We start from the raw sequence: 19,638 nt of genomic DNA on the forward strand, positions 1-19,638 counted from the left end.
ATTTTGTCTTGAGCTTGCGACTTGGGCATGGGAATCCTTAATATCAAGTCTGCATCCCTCTGGTTAAACACCAATCTGATCGCTTCCTCGTCCCAATTCAGATCATTTGGGTCAATAAGGTCTGCCACCTTTGCATTCTCCATAAGGGGGAAGGGATGAGATGTCATTTTCGGATTATTTGGATCGGGAAGCCAATTATCCTGCCACACACGAACTTGATTACCATTTCCAATCCTCCACCTAACATGCTTACGTATGATTTCCTGGGTTGAACACAAGCTGCTCCAAATATAAGAAGGGTTAGTACCAAGTTTAGCTTGAAGAAAATTGGTATTTGGGTAGTACCTAGCCTTGTAGATTTTTGTGACAAGGGCATCAGGATTCTGCATTAGTTTCCATGCCTGTTTGGAGAGTAAAGCTAGGTTAAAGTGATAAAGGTTCCTGAAACCGAGACCACCCCACTTCTTGGGTATACAAAGAGTATTCCAAGCCTTCCAATTTATGCCTCTATTGACTCTCCCACCACCCTTCCACCAATAAGAGTTCATCACGGTCTCCACTTCTTTAATCAGCCCCTTTGGTAGCAAGAAAACCCCCATAGCATACGTAGGAAGAGCTTGAAGAACTGTTTTCAAAAGGATTTCCCGACCAGCTCTAGATAGGAACCTTTGGTTCCATCCCTGAATGCGATTGACAATCTTTGATTTTATGAAATTCAGAATCTGCTTCTTGTTTTTCCCCATTATCATAGGTAGGCCAAGGTAGTTACTAGAGCTAGAGTTGCATTGAACACCCATGATGTCACACACTCTGCCCTTAACACTCTCTTCCACATTTGCACTGAAACCCATAACAGATTTATCCCTATTGATACTTTGTCCCGATGCATTTTCATAAGCTTGGAGAATATGCTTCAAATTATTAGCTTCATGAGCATTAGCTTTGAAGAAAATATAGCTATCATCTGCAAAAAATAGGTGGCTGACGGATGGTGCATTCCTTGCAACTGAGATGCCATGAAGCTTCCCTCCTTTCTCATATTCCCGCAACATTGCGCTGAAGCCCTCTGCCACAAGGATAAACAAGTAAGGGGATATGGGGTCCCCTTGTCGAAGTCCCCTTTCTGGTTTTATGGGGCCTATTTCATCCCCATTGTTTAAGACAAAATATTCCACAGAAGATACACATTCCATCACCAATGAGACCCATCGCTCCTCAAAACCAAACTTAAGCAAGATATTACGGAGTAATGGCCATTCCAGTCTGTCGTATGCTTTACTCATGTCCAATTTTAGGGCTGCATATCCATCCTTGCCCTGTGTTTTCCTTTTCAAATAATGCTGCATTTCAAACGCAATCATTATGTTGTCAGTAATTAACCTGCCAGGCACAAAAGCACTTTGGGTGTCACAAATAATACTGTCAAGTAGGACTTTCAACCTATTTGCAAGGGCCTCTGCAAGGATTTTATAAGCAACAGTGCACAAGGCAATAGGTCTGAGATCAGCCAAATTTTCTGGATTCTGTTTTTTGGGAATTAGAACAATTTGGGTTGTATTGATACCTTTTGGCAACTTTCCAGATTCTAAAAATTCATTGCAGTAAAGGACCAAGCTTTCATCGAGAATATCCCAATAGCTTTGAAAAAAACCAGGGTTAAATCCATCAAACCCCGGGCTTTTATCAGGATGCATTCCAAACACTGCCTTCTTGATTTCACTACTAGAGAATTTCCTCATCAAGTTTCTGTTTTGGGCAATGGTAACTTTCTGCTCAATACAATTAAGGACAGGAATTTGATTTCCAGCCGAACTAGTGAATAAAGTAGTGAAATAGTTCCTAACCAAGGTATTGAGTTCAGGACCTTGCATAATCCAATCACCACTTTGATTTCGGAGCCTTTGAATCGTGTTGTTCCTCCTCCTCTGCTTGACTGCATTATGGAAGAACTTTGTGTTGTTATCACCTCCTTTATACCAGAACACCTTGGCCTTTTGTTTCCAGAATTGATTTTGTTTGTCAAGTAGGTTAATGAATGATTTCTGAGCTTGTGAGAACTCCCATATGCCACAACCATCAGTCCTATTTCTGAGATAGCACATTTTCCTTCTGAAGTGTTCGATTTGGGGTTGCAAATTTTTATTGTAATCCTTGCCCCACTTCCAAATAGTATGGCTACAAACCTCAAATCTAGAGCATAAATTGAGGCCTTCAGAGAGATTCCAGGATTGAATAACAATCTCTCTGCACTGATTTTCCTTTAGCCAATAATTCTCAAATTTAAATCTCCTGCAATGTCTAGCCTGAAGTGATGGTGAAGGCCAGATGACAAGAGGTAAGTGATCACTACATGGGGCTTCCAAGGACACAGCCTTAGCTTCTTCGAAACAATCAATCCAATCACCATTAACTAGAATCCTGTCAAGTTTCTCTCTAATCCAGTTTGGTCCACCTCTGCCTTTTTCCCATGTATATTGGTATCCTTCAAATATCCTTCAAATTCAAAGTTTGTGAGTCCACTAGCGCGGATCGCCTCACGGAATCCATTGATTAGACGGTCTGGATGGCGAACACCCCCTATCTTTTCGTCCTGGGAGATTAAATCATTGAAATCCCCCATCAAGATCCATGGGAGGGAGTTTTGGGTTGAAAGTTGTTTAAGTAGGTTCCAAGATATCTCACGCCGATTTCTTTCTGGACAGCCGTAAAAACCTGTAAAACGCCACAATGAAGAAGAATGTGCAGCCTTGATAGTAGTATCAATATGATTCCTAGAATGGCTTAGAATACTTAGCTGCAAATCCTTTTTCCAGATAATAGATAATCCTCCACTAAAACCCAAGCAATCCACAGTGAAAATATTGTCAAAGCCCAGTTTAGACCTTATAGTGTCCATCCTATCAGAACACAGTCTGGTTTCCATCAAAAAAATTAACAGTGGCCTCTTTGTGTGGACTATGTCCATAAGGACTTGAATCGTCATGGCGTTGCCTAGCCCTCGACAATTCCAAGATATATAACTCATTGGTTAAACAAGGATAGAAACTTGTCACAAGAACAAGAAGGAGGAAGCTTGTCACAAGAACAAGAAGGAGAAAGCTTGTCATAAAGACAAGAAGGAAACATAAAAATGTAGAGGAAACCAGGTAAAACTCATTCAGTAATTTCAACAAACAGGTAATGGGCAACCCCAAATGTCATAGCAGATAGCATCATTTTAAGGCCAATATCTCAGAAGACAAACCAAAGTTCAGCAGACCCAGACTAAACACAATCCCAACACCAGAACTGACACCACCCAAGAAACGAAGTTGGAAGCCTACCCCATGATAAGAGAGTCAAGGATTACAACCTCCTAAGCAGCCCAATGGATGTAAATTACATGCCAAGATACGAGGGAAGTGTGACATGTATTGTCCAGACCGCCTATATAAGCATAAAACACACATTAAGTTGAGGACTTTTTAACAAAAAGTTAAGACTAGAGAGTGAAAGAACAAGGTATGAGAAAAGGAAGTTGAACTTTCAGTAAAGTAATACATTTATTTTTCCTGAATCCGGTCACCTGTTTTGCAATAATATTACTTGTCATGTTATCTTAGTCGATAAATGACAACTCTTATTGGCAGTTAAACTTGTAATATAATTTTGTGATTACCAAATTAACTGTCTGATTAACTTGATTGTTTGTCTGGAGTTGCCCCTAATTAAGATTTTCTGTAGTTTTATTTGTGACAGTGCATATATTATGTTTGAAAATATTTTAATATAATGTCACCTATCATAGGTAAATTAACAATAAATTGTTGCTTTTTATAATTAATCCAAATAACCACATATTTTAAACTATGATTACGCACTCTAACACAATGATAATGCTAAGGATATTGTAATTAAATCTACCCTCTTAATCATTACACTACTAATATATTACAAGTTCTAGCTTTTTTTTTTTTTTTTTTTTTTTTTTTTATATATATATAACCAAGTTCTAGCTCATTTAGACCGTTACAGTTTGTCACAACCCTCAACTACTCCTTAGAACCTTATCATGTGACTATCTATAAAAAAAAAAATAACTATCACATCATGTTGTTTTTATTTATTTTTTATTTTTTAATAAATATTTAAAATGTATGATTGATTAGGAAGTCAATCCGGCCACCTTGTTCAATGTTGGGCTAACCTTATCAGACTTATCATTTTTTTTTATAGGTTTAAAATTATTGACCCTAACTTTAAAATTTCAGGCGGTCGAACTTATCAGGCAAGCTCGACTAAATTTTTTGACATTTTTAATTAACATTTTAAACTTTCAATTTTAATAAACTAACCACATTTTAAACTTTCCATCTGTTTTATTTTATCTATCATATTTATTATTCATTGGCATAACTAGCTATGCCTTCTTTGGTTATTTTCTTTAAGATTTTTAATTATTTTTAATTTAATTTTTTTGGTGTTTAATACCACTTTTAATTTAGTTTCAAAATATATAAATTTTATATATTAATATTAAACTTAACCTTATGAACTATTCAATTAAAAATGACTTCAATGTTGTTAACTAAACCAAACACATAATATAAGACAAACAAACAAACAAAGGAAGTATAAATTTAGACATCATTCCATCAATTTAAACATTCATTTTCAAATTCAAATTAAAAATACTTAATATATTTATACTATAATATAATAGTTATAATAAACTTTTATTTTTTTTTATAAAAAATATTTTATTTTGTAATAAATTTACTACAATTTTATTTATAAATTTAATAAAATTTAAAAAGTACTAGAGATAGATGAGCTTACATATAAACTCTATGTATATTTTATTTGAAATCACTTGTGAAACAAAGAATAATATTAAGTGATTCGTGCTATAGGCTAGCTCTTTCGGACCGTTAGAGATTAATTTCATACTTATCGGTATGATTTTTATTGAGTTAAAAATTTTAACCCTAATTTAAAAAAAAATTCAATCTTAACAAGTTAGTTTATTAATTTCGGATAAAAGTTAAAGAACCCTATGGTTGATACTTTCCAAGATTAAATAAAGAGGTATGATTAATTACATTTGAGTCGGCGAGGCACACTTGATTATCCATGACTATTGATTACGGAAAACGTTACAAATGGAGGATGCCGTTAAAGTGCAGTTTTACCTCTATCGTTAAACGACAAGAATTTGTCATTTTATTAACCAATGTCCTGTCTGTCCATGAGTAAAACGGGGAAAAAGTGAAAAAAAGAAAAAGAAAAAAAAAGAGAAGAAAATGACACCCGTATAACGCCCGGAAACGGGAGCCAACTAGGCAAGTATGAAACGGGCCGGCACCCGGTCAACACGGCTTCGGACTTTCTGGGTGAGCGAAGGTAACTGACAGATGTCATGAACAAAGGGACGCGTTATCTTAAGCAACAGGCGTCGCGGTGGCATTGGCGGGAACGGGGAGAGTGACGAGGATGACGTCGGCGGTGAAAACGGGTTACGGGTAGAACACTGGAAACTGGAAAGGAGTGAGGTTATCGTGAATAACGAGGAGGGTTAAGGAGAGTAAAACTGTGGGCAAAAGGGGCTATATAAGGGCATGCAAGGAGTAGTAGAAACCCCACAAAAGGTGAGGCTGAGAGATAGAGATTTTCACCATTTCTTCCCTTAGATTTCCTCACACTCGCACACACCTCACTCTTCTTCTTGAGATTTCTTGATTTTTTTTTTACCCCCTCCCCTCTCTGGAATCCCCGCTTCTTTGATCCCTTTCTGCAAATCATCTGTTTTCAACAAGTTTTCTGAACAAAAGAAACGATTTTTAATGCTTATTTTAGAAAATCTGTTACCAGAAGCAGGTGTTTTCAGAAACGAGATCTTTTTGGTTTATTTTTATTATTCTTGATTTTTTTTTTCTGCAAAATTTAGAGGGCTTATTAGTTGTCCCTCAAAGGTTTGATCTTTTTATCAAGCCTGTAAAAAGGGGTTGTTATTTGAATTTCCCCTTTTTAATTTCTATTTTGTGCATATTTTCCGGTGTTAATTAAGATTTTCCCACCACCACCCTGTTCTTTAATTTTGGTAAGAATCAGGTGGACTTTATAATTTTTTCAATTTTTTTTTTGAAATTATTTTTGTTTGGAAGTTGAAAGTTTAGGCATGGCGGCTTCAATGTGGAGTAGTAGTACAGGTGTAGATGAAGCTTTTAATGGCGGCGGTGAGCTCATGGAAGCGCTTGAGCCTTTTATGATCAAGACGGCTTCTCCTCTTCTACCGCCGCCTCCTCCTCCTTCTTCTCTGTTCCCCTCTGAAACTTCTTCCTTTTACCCTTCTTCTTTTTCTTTCTCTTCTCCCTCTGTTTCTTATCCCTATGGTTATGGTTATGATTATTCCGGCTATGGCTCGTCGGCGCCGGCCATTACGACCTCCGACGGTTGCTCCACCTCCGATACCCATATGTTTTCTTCGCAGGGGAGTTCGGGCTTCGGGTTTGAGCAACCGGGCTGTATCGGGCTGAATCAATTGACGCCCACTCAGATTAACCAGATCGAAGTTAACATGAATCTACCCGCGGGCCATGGAATGAGTTCGGGCCCGTTTGAGGGTCAGTGGGCCCAGCAGCAGAGTCATCAGGCCCAGACGGTTAGCTTTTTGGGCCCGAGAGGTGTCCCCATGAAGCAATCGGCTTCGGCGCCGAAGCCGACCAAGCTGTACAGAGGGGTGCGGCAGCGCCACTGGGGGAAATGGGTAGCCGAGATTCGGCTGCCCAAGAACCGGACCCGTCTCTGGCTCGGAACCTTCGACACGGCTGAGGAGGCGGCGCTGGCGTACGACAAGGCGGCTTACCAGCTCCGAGGCGACCTGGCGCGCCTCAACTTCCCGCACCTCCGCCACAACGGCTCCCTCATCGGCGGCGATTTCGGCGAGTACAAGCCGCTCCATTCCTCCGTCGACGCCAAGCTCCAAGCCATTTGCAAAAACTTGGCTCAGGGGAAGAGCATTGACTCCAAGAAGTCAAAGGGCTCCACGTCATCTTCACCCAAGCAACCCAAAGTCAAGGAGGAAGAGGTTGAGGAGAAGAGCAAGGCGGCGGAGCTTGGCTCCGACAGCTCCGGCTCCGGCGGCGCGTCAGGCGAATCATCCCCAGTGTCGGATCTCACATTCCCAGAGTTCACCGGGGAAGATTCCACGTGGGACATGTGCTCCGACCTGCACAAATTTCCATCTTACGAGATTGACTGGGAATCTCTAAGTCATCTTCCTTAAAATTTGCAAAAAAAAAAAAAAAAAAAAACATTATCTACTATCTAGTCATCAGTGATGTAATCTTGAATAGCTTTTAAGATTAATGTATTTTGATGTACTGGGGAGCCTACTGCAATGGAGTTTTTGGCAATTGCAGAAAAGGCTATCCCTACCTTATTATTGTAGTCATCATTTCCTTTAATTTTCAGTAGTTCTATTAATTATTAATTTTTAATTATTACTTGTTCCCAACATCACAGACTGGTCTGCTACTATTTTTGTCTTGCCTTGACCATCTATAGTTTTTTTTTTTTTTTTCTTTGTATTGTTTAAACAAAGACCTAAAAATCAAAATGGTAGACTAATACTTAATCCGGTAGGCTCTTCGCCTCTTTGTAGTACAGTATTCAATGGGAGTTGTAGTTAATGTATTGTGTTTTTTGTGAGCAATAGACACGGTTACTCCTACTTAGAACTTAGAAGACTACTAAGTTACAGTAATTTATCTCTTCACTATTCTATTGAGTCGGGTGTGGGAGTTTTGGGATAAAAAATTTCATTTTTTGTGAATATAATTAGGGTGACATAAAGAACACTTTTTTTAAAAAAAGCATTAGTTACATACTACGGATATGTGTAAGACTTTAAGTATAACACCTTAATTTTTGTTAAATTTAGATGTACAAGAAAGTAAAAGTTTGTCATGAGACAAACCCTAAACACATTTGACATGTATAAATAATAGGGCCAATCCAGAAAAGTGATTTTTAGTCTGTATGTTTTAAAGGTTTGCCAGAGTTTATAGGGACCAAAAATTCAAACTAAAGTATATAAAGTGATGCTATATCTAAACCTACAAATAAGACTGATGTTACATTTTTCTTTTTCCCTCTATGTATTATGACTATTTTTTGACTATGTGCATGCACGAGATTTATTATTACATTCAACTAACATAAAGGAAAAGAAACCAATTAGAAGACATTTGAAAATAAACCATACAAAATTAATCGTAGATTTAAGAAAATTTTCAATATCTCCAAACACGGTAACAAGTGATTGAAAAAGTTTATTATCTTAATAAAAAAGTAATTTTTGTTTACTTTAGTGGTCCAAACTACCAAACTAGTTGGTAACGGCTAGCTGTCATGATCGATTTAATTGTTTAAATTTTCAATGTCTTTTCTTGGTAATCGATATTAATTATTGATCATATTTGATTTGTAATAAAAAATAGCGAGAAATATTTTTACAAATCCTCAAAGTGGATAGAAACTAAAATTTTAACCACAAAGTTTTAAGTTTTAACCACTTTTTAGTGATTGAAAATTTTGATTTTTTCAATAGTGAATTTTTTGTTAGCATAAAAAAGGTTCACATATGAGATTATATGAAATTAAAGTTGGGTTAATTAGTGAATGTAATCAAACTAATGGAGGGGTTGGATGGTGAGATGTATATAACTAGTTTGTAACAGCTGGTTGTCATGATCGACTTAATTGTTCAAATTTTCAATGTCTTATCTTGGTAATCGATATTAATTATTAATCACATTTAATTGGTAGTCAACAATAGCGAGAAATATTTTTACAGATTCTCAAAGTAGATAGAAACTAAAATTCAACCACAAATTGTTTTAACCACTTTCTAATGATTTTTTTTTTTAAATTCACGAGGTCTTTCTCTGTCTGTTTAACGATCCAAATACACCCATGTTCGCTCCGGGAGGGACGGGAGCTGGCCCAGGGGAAGGTTGTCACTTGAGAGAGCTCACTTGCCACTTGAGCTATCCATTGGGTTACTTTCTAATGATTGAAAATTCTTATATATATATATATATATATATATATATATATATATATATATATATATATATATATATTACAAGGTAGAATCATTTGAGGTATCAAGATCATTAGAATTTGAGTCCCCACTCGTAAAAAAATAGAATTTGAGTTAAATTTTAATTTTTAGATTCTAAAATATGAAAAATGATCGTTAGGCCACATACACTAGTATTTTAAGAAAAATGTTAAATTAATTATGAATAATAAACATGGTAAATAAAATAAAATATTAAAAAAAAATAATTGAAGCGTCGGCATACAAATGCATAATTTTATGGATCGAGTTCCGAAATTTACTCCCTCATAGTTCACATTAGTATTTATTCTTCTTTTGCCAATGACTTTGTGATTTATTGACATCCTGCTGCACCCCATGTAAAAGAAGTGAGTTCGAGTCTTAGTGGAGGCGCTTGTCTCTTTGTCTAGGTAGTACTCAAAAAAAAAAATTATTCGCTCATTCAATTTCTTAAGCAGACTAATTAATTACTTGATAAGTATTATTTCTAAACAAATAAAATGTGCCCACTTCGGAAGGGAGAAGATGACAATAACATCATTGGATTGATCTTAGGGTGGCCAAACGCATGTACCATTGATTAGTGTTAATGTCCTCTTGGTTGAGTATGTTGTACAAGATTTTTTTAGTATGATTTACTTTTTTTGTGTGGTATTTTTTAAGGATCATGGTATCACTTACGTTGTTCTTCATACTGACTGCTCGGCCCTTCACTGCTACGGTCAGGCACAGGTCTCACGTAGGGATTATGGTTAACGATTGTTTGGAGTTCATGTCTTCTTTTGTTAATTGTTCTTTCCGTTTAGTTTCTAGACATTTGAATTTAGTTGTTCACACTTTAGCTTAGGGGTGTGCAATTTACCAAAATTTTTTGGTTAACCGACCGAACCGAAAATTTCGGTTAACCATTAATCGAACCGAAAATTCGGTTCGGTTAATGGTTAAAGGAATCTTGAAACTTCGGTTAACGGTTAATTCGGTTCGAAAGGTCGGTTAACCGAATTTTAATATATATAGATAAATAATTAAATATAAATACTAAATACTAATTAGATTGAAGATTTGAAGTTATGGATGCTTGAATATTTGAAGTTATGGATGATTTATATTTTATTTTAATTGAATTTATTATTTTAGGTGTTATTTTTAGAATTTTATATTTTAGGTTTAAAAAGTTCGGTTAATCGGTTAACCGAAAAAAATTTCGGTTCGGTTAATTCGGTAACACATACTTCGGTTCGGTTAACGGTTAAAGGTTTTAAATTTTCGGTTAATTCGGTTCGGTTAAAACGGTTTTTAGCTTCTAAAGCCTACCATCAGGCTAGTCGTTCTATGTACTGGGATTCTGTTCTTCTTGACTTTGTTTCGACTTTTTTTGCAGTAATCTACTTTTGCTTTATGCTTTCAAAAAATAGTATATATAAAATAAGAGTAAAAATACTATTCACCCTATTACAATATTCCTTCTCTTGTGTGTGGCGACTTTTCAAGGGTGGACAATGTTACAACTCTACATGAGCTCATTTTGAATACTAGGTAATTAGAATAAATTATTTTACATGTTTGGTAGTAGGGTGGAAATAGAATGATTACCAATATTAATGTTTGGTTATATATGACCTTATAATTATATTCAAATGTTTTAAAAATACAAAAACAAAAAGTCGACGCAATTTATCTTTAAGACTAAGGCTGAAATGAGTAGGTAATGCATTGAGGAAGTCGATGAAGTGAAGAAAGATAAGTGAGGAGGCAACAGAATGAAGATGTCATTAAATAAGGAAAGATAATGTTGAATTAAAGGAATGATACAATTTAAAATAATTAATGAGTTTGTAATCATAGGGGTCATCAAAGCATATACATGTGTTTTAAAAAGTTGTCAACAATGTGTATATGATTTTCGTTTCATTATGTGTGCATAACCCCATCAACAAAACACACCCTAAATTAGTTTATCTCATTTTAATTCTTTGTTGGCTAGGATCACAATATGAGTTTTACCCATGAGTACACTTTGAGGCAGTGACTGCCCGACTTTCTCATAAATGAATGAAAATGGTTGGATGTTTCCTTGGAACAGCAAACACGGGTTTGATCAATAATGGCAATGGCAACGTAAGAGTGCTCATCGTTTTCTCGCCATCAAAATCAAAGATGACTCCCTGCCAGCCCAGCACTGCTATTATTATTAGTATTATTAAACTTTCGTGAGTTTTGACTTTTGTTTCCTTTTTGTGCACATTTCATCCCTCCCAGGGAAACCCTACCTAGCAATCAATTAATTCCATCTACTTTTGGTTGAAATTTTGGCATTTGGTACAACTTCGAGGTCGTTCTCCTATCCCAAGTGGCTATCCAAAAGTTGTTGGGAGCATTATCCGCCTCCCATTACTTACTCTGATCAATATTTTGATCTCTGAGTTTCACGTTCAATTATAAAATACTTACATAAAATTACCCTCAATAAAATTCATCCCGAGTAATGATGTGAGAAAAGAATATTGGTGATCCACGGCTTATATTTCAGTACTGTACAATGGGCATGCGCATAACCAAAATCTTGTGTTAGATTTGGAATTGAATTCCATCCCACTTTCTCTCCTTTATTCTTGTTCTTTTTATACTCTGGGTTCCATGTTCACACGAGGCAAAGAAGAAGGCTCAAGGAAATCCAGTTTCTTTGGCTTTAATGTGAATCTTTGCTTTTGATTTATGATATTTGAACTGGACAAATACAGTGCATACGTTGCACTTTAAAGGGTTGTAATGCAATCAAATCAAATAGGGGCATAGGCTTATCTTCCCTTGAAGATCAAGTTAAAGAATATTCATCCTGGGAATGATTCTAAAGCACTCTTTAGTCGGGGAGTATTGCACTTTACGTATGTTAATGGTTGGTAATGTACAAATCCGATTAACAATTTTAATGGGGAATAAATTCTAAAACCTCGAACCAAAATTATTAAGCGGTGGGCGGTTTCTACTCCCAATTTTAGAATAAATTAATATCAGAGTAATTCTCTTTTTGAAATACTTTTTTATTATTTAATATTTATTGCAAAACGTAACTCCCTTCTACAATTATCAAACTTATTTATTCATAGTAGAGTGTAAAAGTTCCCAACCAAACACTACCTTAGTATGATAAAAAACAATAGAAAAACAGGTTTTGGTCTAAATAAAAAAGATACTCAAAATTTGCAGCAAAATAGCTGCTATAGCTATAAAAATTCAGAAGTTCCATTTGAAATATATATAATTTCCTATTTCTACACTCTGTAAGCTGTATTTGAGCAGAGCAAGAATTCTATGATAACAAACATATTCACCCATTGCTAATGAATGTTTGAATATATTCTGACAGTTTCACGAAATCCAAATGAACTTAAAAATATAAGAAAAAGAGAATAAAAATACTAAAGCTGCGTTCCAATTTTAAGAAGAGCTAGAATTGGCATTTAAGAAAAGAGGGGGAAATGATCGAAAGAGATATTGACCAGTGGTTCTCTTTTAACCAACTATTTCCAATATTTGAATGTAAAGTACCTTAAGTTTTAATTTTGTTAGTTGCATAAATTACTATCACAAATACAGATAGAAAAAATCTCATTAAATTGAACAAAATGATTGATCTAGTTCTCTGCTCTCAGTACAATGCCCAAAAACTCTTGTAATTAAAAGTTAGGCTGCAAACATGTAAAGACACTCCATGCCATGGCTTTCTTTTGCCACTAATTCCCCATCCACGGAGCTCATTCTGTTAGTTGGCAGTGATACATGGATGATCATGTATGGCAAAACCATGGATACCAACCGATCAGCTAGCTGAATTTACCAAGTTCCATCTTCTTTTTAATCGCCTTTTGGCCATGATATATGAATGAATCAAGTATTCCTGACACGGTGAACACCCCTGAAGACGGCCAACAAACATGTTAGCTGAGTATAGCAAACACATCCCCTGAACCATCCCATATAAACTTGAAAATGCAACAGAAAGAATCAGATTATAGCTGCAATCAGCTAAGGGATGCAAGGAAAACAAATACTTTCTTTCTAATGACAAAGTGAGAGCATGCAACAAGTAACAATTCAACTAAATAACTATTACATGCATAAGATAATGTGATTCGTACCTCCAACTATTGCACAGACACTTGTCAGAAAATGCAAGAATGAAACATGTTGCTCAGTGAAAGTCACCTGTATCAGTAAAGCAAAATGATGGTTGTTAAGAACCATGGTCAGTCAGGATGAATAAAGGTGCTAGTCAAAAGCTAAATAAAAGCTCAATGTAGTGCTTTGAAAGGAAAAACTTTGGCTTTCCCTGTCATAATAATGAGAGAAACAAACAATGGGAGAAAAAGGTGAGTGAACCAGTGAATAATGATTAATGACACCTCACCTTGATTGGTGAAAGATCATAAAAGAAGAAAACTCCAGGAAGAGACTGAAGTTGACCTGCTTCTGATCCCTTAAAATGTTCAGTTACAGAGAACTGTAAGAGGACAACAGCAGATGCATCAGCTCACCATTTAGCCAAAGTTAGAACAAGAAAACTGTGTAAACATTGCACAGTTACCAAACCTGATTTGACTGTATGGTGTACCCATTAACATCAGTGTATACAGTAGGTACTACCTGCAAAAAGCATAGAGTTAATAAATCCCAGAAAGAAATACGAACTTAATACTTCATTAAGCAATTTGTTAGTACTCAATTTGATATATTTATATACATTTGTAAACTCTTATCTATCTTTCTAGCTGGGAAAATACCCTAAAATTTTTATTTGCTTCGTTAAGCTCCTTGCATCTATATTTTGTTACACTCAAAAGGTCTACATCCTATTACTAATAAGATTCAATAACGCATGCTGGGATTTGGTTTATTCTCAATGCAAAAAGAGTTAAAAGACTGTCTTACAAGTACAATTATTGGTGGTGATTATCAATCACCTTGAAATTGACTTGTGCCCCCAAAAAATTAGTTTGCAATATTTTGCAACCATTCATTTGGTGATAGCACAAAATGATGGTAGTAAAATTCATTTCTTAAAATTGAAAGGGAAAATAGTAGTAAAATAAAAATTGATTATCCTTTTAGTGTTGTGGAGGAAGAATGGTTGGAGTGTACAACCCCTAAAAATTGAAACATAGGGTTACTTTTCACCTAAATACCTTAAGTTAGGTAGAAAGAATAAAAAGTTGCAGAAAAACAAGTTTGATTATGATCAATGACTTACAATCTCTCAAAATTAAATTAACCTACAACTCCTACAAGAAATACAAATATAGATCATCATGGGCAAATATCCTTTCAATTAAATTATACTTGCGCATGGACAAACCACAGCTAATAGAGGTATGTTATGTCTCTCATATAGTCATATATCATCTCTCACAAGGAAAAGGGTGAAAGGGATCAGAATAAGGCATTAAGGCTATCCCATCAAAGTAACTCATAAACATCTACTTAGCATAAAAGCAGAAAGGGCAAGAGGATATATGTATGGCATAACACAAAATACCTTGAGAAAGTATTGATACATCCCATTGGGAGTGTTTTGTGTCCATTGCACACTGCAATTTCAAGAAAAACAATGGACATGAATTTTCACATGTAAGAATGTAAGATGCAGAAATATTATAGGACAAGATAATTGAATAAGAGGGAGGGAAATACCTATCAAGAGGATTCACAACACCCGGAAAATAGTCTCCATAAGCTAATCTATTGATCTTGTGGCTTATCTGCAGCATAATTTTCATTTCATGTAAAGTTAACACCAGATCAACAAAATATGAACAAAAAAACAGAGCAGCAAGATAGAAACTTGAGAGTTGCATTTGCATTTCTAGTATTTTGATGAAAACAAAGACAATGAATTCAGGCACTGTTACAAGATCTTACATTGAAACTATCCTTTTGGAATGCAAGGAGATCATGTACATGCACATTTGACTGTTGAAAACTCTTTCCAGGTGCAAAATGGAAATTTCCAGCCACTTTGTTGACTTCCAAAAATCCATATATATTGCACCCTTCACCATCTTCTTCTTTGATCCTTTGAAGAAAGCCTTCTCTTTTACACTAAGTCCAAACAGAAAATGAATTCCTCTATCAAATAAAGATCAAAACATTCTTATCCTTAATCAAATTATATGCATGCTCAAGATGTTTATACATAAATATCCATGGACAGCCATAAGCAGAATAGAGGGCTCTTCAAAAGGCACTATTATAAATTATGGATCTTGAACTAAAAGACAATCATGCATCCAACTCAATATGGTATTTTACCTGAACCAAATAGAGTATTATCCTATTTTGAGATATCTGAAATTTAATTTCAATACCCTGCTATTACCTTTATCTGCTTACAATATCAGACAAAAAGCATGGACCGAAACCACCTTCACAGTTCAGAATATAACTATACAAATCAAGCATTAGTAAACTGAATTTTGGAGCTATTTGACTTTTAAACAATTAAGTTCATTTAGTTTGAAAAGACTGAATAACAAGATTAATTACTTAATCAGTTAATCCCAGTATGCAACTATGCCCCAGTTCGGCAAAGCAACTAGATTTTATGGAAGCAGAGATGGTCAACTCATTTTTCTATTTTGCTTTAAGATTTATAATGTGCCACCAGGGTGTGGGATACTTTCAAAATGTAAAACTGACCTGGTCAATTAAATCAGGATTTGACACTGCCCAGCCCTTTTTTCTGTAAGCTTCACGAACATCCTCACAAGAGTTGCAACAATGGTCATCTGACTGCAGAATTAAAAAGATAACATAGTCAAAATAATATGTTAATATGTTAAAGAATAATCAAATTAATGTTTTTATAGCTACCTAGCATAAAAATGAGCCTAGAGGAAAGTTTGTAGTTTGGTGTTAAGAAAAATACAATACAGTTTTTAGTACTTATATTTGATGAGTGGAAAGATAAGCGATACAAACAATGTAACACAAAGGAGTAAGAAATACAAATAATAGCTGCTCAAATCATTACAGACGAATAAGCATTAGATGGGAGTAAAATTTGATTGCTTCATAGCATTGCAAGGATCAAATTCACAACAGTGCTCAAGGTTGTAGTTACAATGAACTAGCCTTGCTTCACTTTCCTATCAGCTAGCATATATAGCAAAAGAACAAGGAAAGATGAGCACGATCATACATGATTAGTAGAAACTTAAATGTCAAAGTTATAGATTGCAGATAAAGATTGTATATTTCGCGCTAATGCCTTTTATCGTTATCAATATGGTGTCAACTAGACAACTATATATATTACTTCCCCAGAAGTTACAGCTATAGAATATAACAGGCCATCATGGAAAGGTAAAAAGAAACATACAGTTTCAGCACCGTAACACGAGCCACAGTATGTCTCATTGTGTTCAAGCCTACCACCATGTTTTTGCAGAGGTCTTTCAATCTGTGAAAACAATTAGTGTGGTAAGAAACAATGGAAAGACGGGTTTTGGTCTAAATAAAAAATAAACTCTAGATTGGAAGCAAAATGACTGCTTTAGCTATAAAAATTCAAAAGTACTAATTTCTTGTTTCTACACTCTAACCTGTATTTGAGCAGAGCAAGAAATCTATGATAACAAAAATATGATGCCCTTTTTCTAGACTCTACTAATTATATTACCCATTGCTAATGAATGCTTGAATATGAAAACTTGATATTTAACTCACCTTTGGAGCACCAATACCATCCTGCCTTGTTTCAATTACATTACCATGAGAATCAATCCTTTTCTTGATAATGTCATGTCTCTGCAAGTGAGCATAAAACCAGAGACAATTAGAGGACATTTGAACAATCCCATTTGCATTTTGGTGCTGAATTCTTCAAACCTACTTTTCAGCACTCCTTTTCTAACTTGAAGACTACATGCTCATAAAAATCCATGAGGTTTTTTCTAGACCTCATTCTTAGTTTATGTTACTGGTTTCCAAGAGCAAGAGTATGATAGTGCTAGTGGCATAGTGCAGCATTCCAATGATTAATTTCAAAGCATGACCAAAGCATCAACATACGGACTAATTCTGCTTCTGGTCCCCCAAAAATAATGAAATTTCTACATTTATCCCATAATATGAATTTAACAAGATTCAATAGCTGACTTCCAAAATGACTAAATGCCCTCACATCCAAAATGGATGAATTTGGTGATTTGGACATTTTGGAGCAAATTTGGTCAATTTGAAAAAAGTCAAACACTAAATTTGGCCAAATTTATAGTTAATGACTAAATCTGGAAATTCCAGTATAATCAACATACCAAAAGTGAAATTAATCAAATTAGTTCATCAGCAAAAAATATTAAATTTATTTTGAGGAGAATATATACATATAAGTTTTGAAAGCAAGATGATGTCATATCAAAAAGGGAGAAAGCAATGATTATAATAACATTATTATATTCTGTAAAAAGTAGGGATATACAAAATTCTACATACAACATCAAGGTGCTGCTCTCCACTTATATCCATGGCATCAACACTGAGAATGGAACATGGAAGTGCTGGGAACGTAACATCAAACTGCAGGGAAAGAAAGGCATGGGAAATTTATTCATGAGACAAAAGTGGTTCACATCAACATAAATAGACTTTTTTCTTTTTTTTTTTTTCCATAAAAGAAAGTTACAGAGAGTGCAATCCAAAGAAAATTTGTGAAAATAGAAATCTGGTTTTTGGCACAACCGCACAATGAAAAAGGCATATCCATAGTTCATTCAAACTAATGAACAAGAATGGGTTATGAAATGTGATTCATTTAATATTGGAACAGTCATATAAGAATTCAAGCATCATAATTTTGTACCATAATGCAATGTCATTCTAGAACTAATAAATTATTCATTGACATAGCTCAAAGGCCCAGAATATAATCTTACATTAATACGAAGTGTTTCTCCTCTTGAAGTGTCTACCACAAGCTTTGTCTCAGTTACAGCATGGAGATACAGCCCTGCAAGAAGTTGCAACATTTAAGACACTGCAAGAGAGGTTATATAAACCAAGAAATTTTGCTTTTAAGTTTAATATACTAAGAAACTATAGCAATGTGCATTACATACATAATAATTACATTATGAGCTAACAACTTGAATGTGGCAATTTATGCCAACTATTTCCCACTTCCAAACAGAATAAATCATTTTCATGAATGGTCAAACTTGGGACCTAGAGACATACTTGTAAGCCTCCTACATACAAAAATTCAATGATCTGCCTAATCAAGTAGTCTAAAATGCAACAGAGGGAATTCTTTGTAGAATTTCTGACAATCTACGTGCACTATGTCAATTAAGATTGCATTGTAAACAAATGAGGTATAGCAAAAAAGCTCAAATATGGAATTAGATTTCTATTTACCCGTATGGCAAAATTGAAACGAGCATATATTCATCATCAAATTAATCATCTCGGAAGCATCATAAACCAATTCAATAATAAAAATACATACACATACGGGAACGAACATGCATACACAAATACGTAAAGAGAGAGGGATGGAGGAACAAACTGAGCTCGGAAATGAATAGCAATAGCATGACTATGGAGGAAGCTAGGGTAATAACGCCACCGGAGATAGTTCTGCTGTAGAAATCTTCATTGATCTTCGGATACGCATCCAAGCTTCGAATCCTGCTCATTAACTTCTCCATCTCGCTGCAAAATCTCTCTCGCGCGTTACTTAGATAATTTCTTTATTACAGAAAATTGAAATAAGAAGATAAAAGAGATCTCGAATCGGATTATAAATGAACAAATCGATTATTTTACCGGCTTAAACGCCCCGTCGAATGATCTCCGATTATCGACGGAGGCGTTTAAGTCTTCTCCTTCTTCCTCCTTTATTTTTAGTTTTATTTTTATCCTTTTATATTTCGGATGAATGTGATTACTTTTTTACTGACGTAACGATAATAATGAGCAGTTATTAAGTAGTCAGCGCTTATCTACCGCTCTACGGTTGACGGTTCTACTGCTCCTGATTTTCCGCGAAGAACTTTCACCTGGGCCCATAATTATGTGATTAAATAAGGCTCAGCCCATATACTACTATACGGAAGACCATAGTCTAGTTATATCATTTTCAGTTAAAAAACAATTGGGCTGACTAAGCCCCATACTACAATGATACAAACATTATTACATGGACCATGAACCAATACAATTGTGTGGACCATAATATATTTTATGTATGCAAATAATGTACTTTTAATACATTAAAAATGTATTTGTATTTATGATCCACGCAATAATTTGCCACAATGATATTCAAATCTCACTGAAATCTTTAATCTCATAGTTAAATGATTCAAACTCTTTTCACTTAAAAATGTTGAGCATAATATATATTATGAATGTACAATCTAATTATCAACTTAAACATTTAGTTGTAGCAGAACGCATTATTCAATTTGGTATTAAAGTTACCTATATAAAGATAATGGTTCGGTGTTGTTCAATTATTAGTTTAGACTTTAATT

At 35.0% G+C, this 19,638-nt stretch overlaps 2 protein-coding genes across 2 annotated transcripts; one reads left to right on the top strand and one right to left on the bottom strand.

Annotated features, from left to right (window-relative positions):
- Positions 1–5,607: 5,607 nt before the first annotated feature.
- On the top strand, positions 5,608–7,497 carry LOC115998781 (ethylene-responsive transcription factor RAP2-13-like). The gene has a single exon (XM_031238441.1). The coding sequence runs from the start codon at positions 6,158–6,160 to the stop codon at positions 7,262–7,264; it is 1,107 nt and encodes a 368-aa protein (XP_031094301.1). The 5' UTR covers positions 5,608–6,157; the 3' UTR covers positions 7,265–7,497.
- A 5,089-nt stretch (positions 7,498–12,586) lies between these two features.
- Positions 12,587–19,009, bottom strand: LOC116001838 (endoplasmic reticulum-Golgi intermediate compartment protein 3-like). Its single transcript, XM_031241791.1, has 13 exons — positions 18,669–19,009; positions 18,037–18,110; positions 17,597–17,680; positions 16,829–16,909; positions 16,482–16,562; positions 15,800–15,892; positions 15,023–15,202; positions 14,795–14,862; positions 14,640–14,691; positions 13,697–13,750; positions 13,515–13,607; positions 13,246–13,312; positions 12,587–13,022 (listed from the first exon to the last, which is right to left on the bottom strand). The coding sequence occupies exons 1-13, from the start codon at positions 18,808–18,810 to the stop codon at positions 12,931–12,933; spliced, it is 1,161 nt and encodes a 386-aa protein (XP_031097651.1). The 5' UTR covers positions 18,811–19,009; the 3' UTR covers positions 12,587–12,930.
- Between the last annotated feature and the right edge of the window lie 629 nt (positions 19,010–19,638).

The sequence above is a fragment of the Ipomoea triloba genome, chromosome 1 (genome assembly GCF_003576645.1).
Source record: "Ipomoea triloba cultivar NCNSP0323 chromosome 1, ASM357664v1".
NCBI lineage: Eukaryota > Viridiplantae > Streptophyta > Magnoliopsida > Solanales > Convolvulaceae > Ipomoea > Ipomoea triloba.

Excerpts from the sequence above, each read along its gene's own strand:
- LOC115998781 (XM_031238441.1), top strand. The coding sequence starts at position 6,158 with ATGGCGGCTTCAATGTGGAGTAGTAGTACAGGTGTAGATGAAGCTTTT.
- LOC116001838 (XM_031241791.1), bottom strand. The coding sequence starts at position 18,810 with ATGGAGAAGTTAATGAGCAGGATTCGAAGCTTGGATGCGTATCCGAAG. Across the intron at positions 17,681-18,036 it reads GAGAAACACTTCGTATTAAT|TTTGATGTTACGTTCCCAGC; the intron begins GTAAGATTATAT and ends CTTTCCCTGCAG. Across the intron at positions 16,563-16,828 it reads ATGGTATTGGTGCTCCAAAG|ATTGAAAGACCTCTGCAAAA; the intron begins GTGAGTTAAATA and ends TTGTTTTCACAG.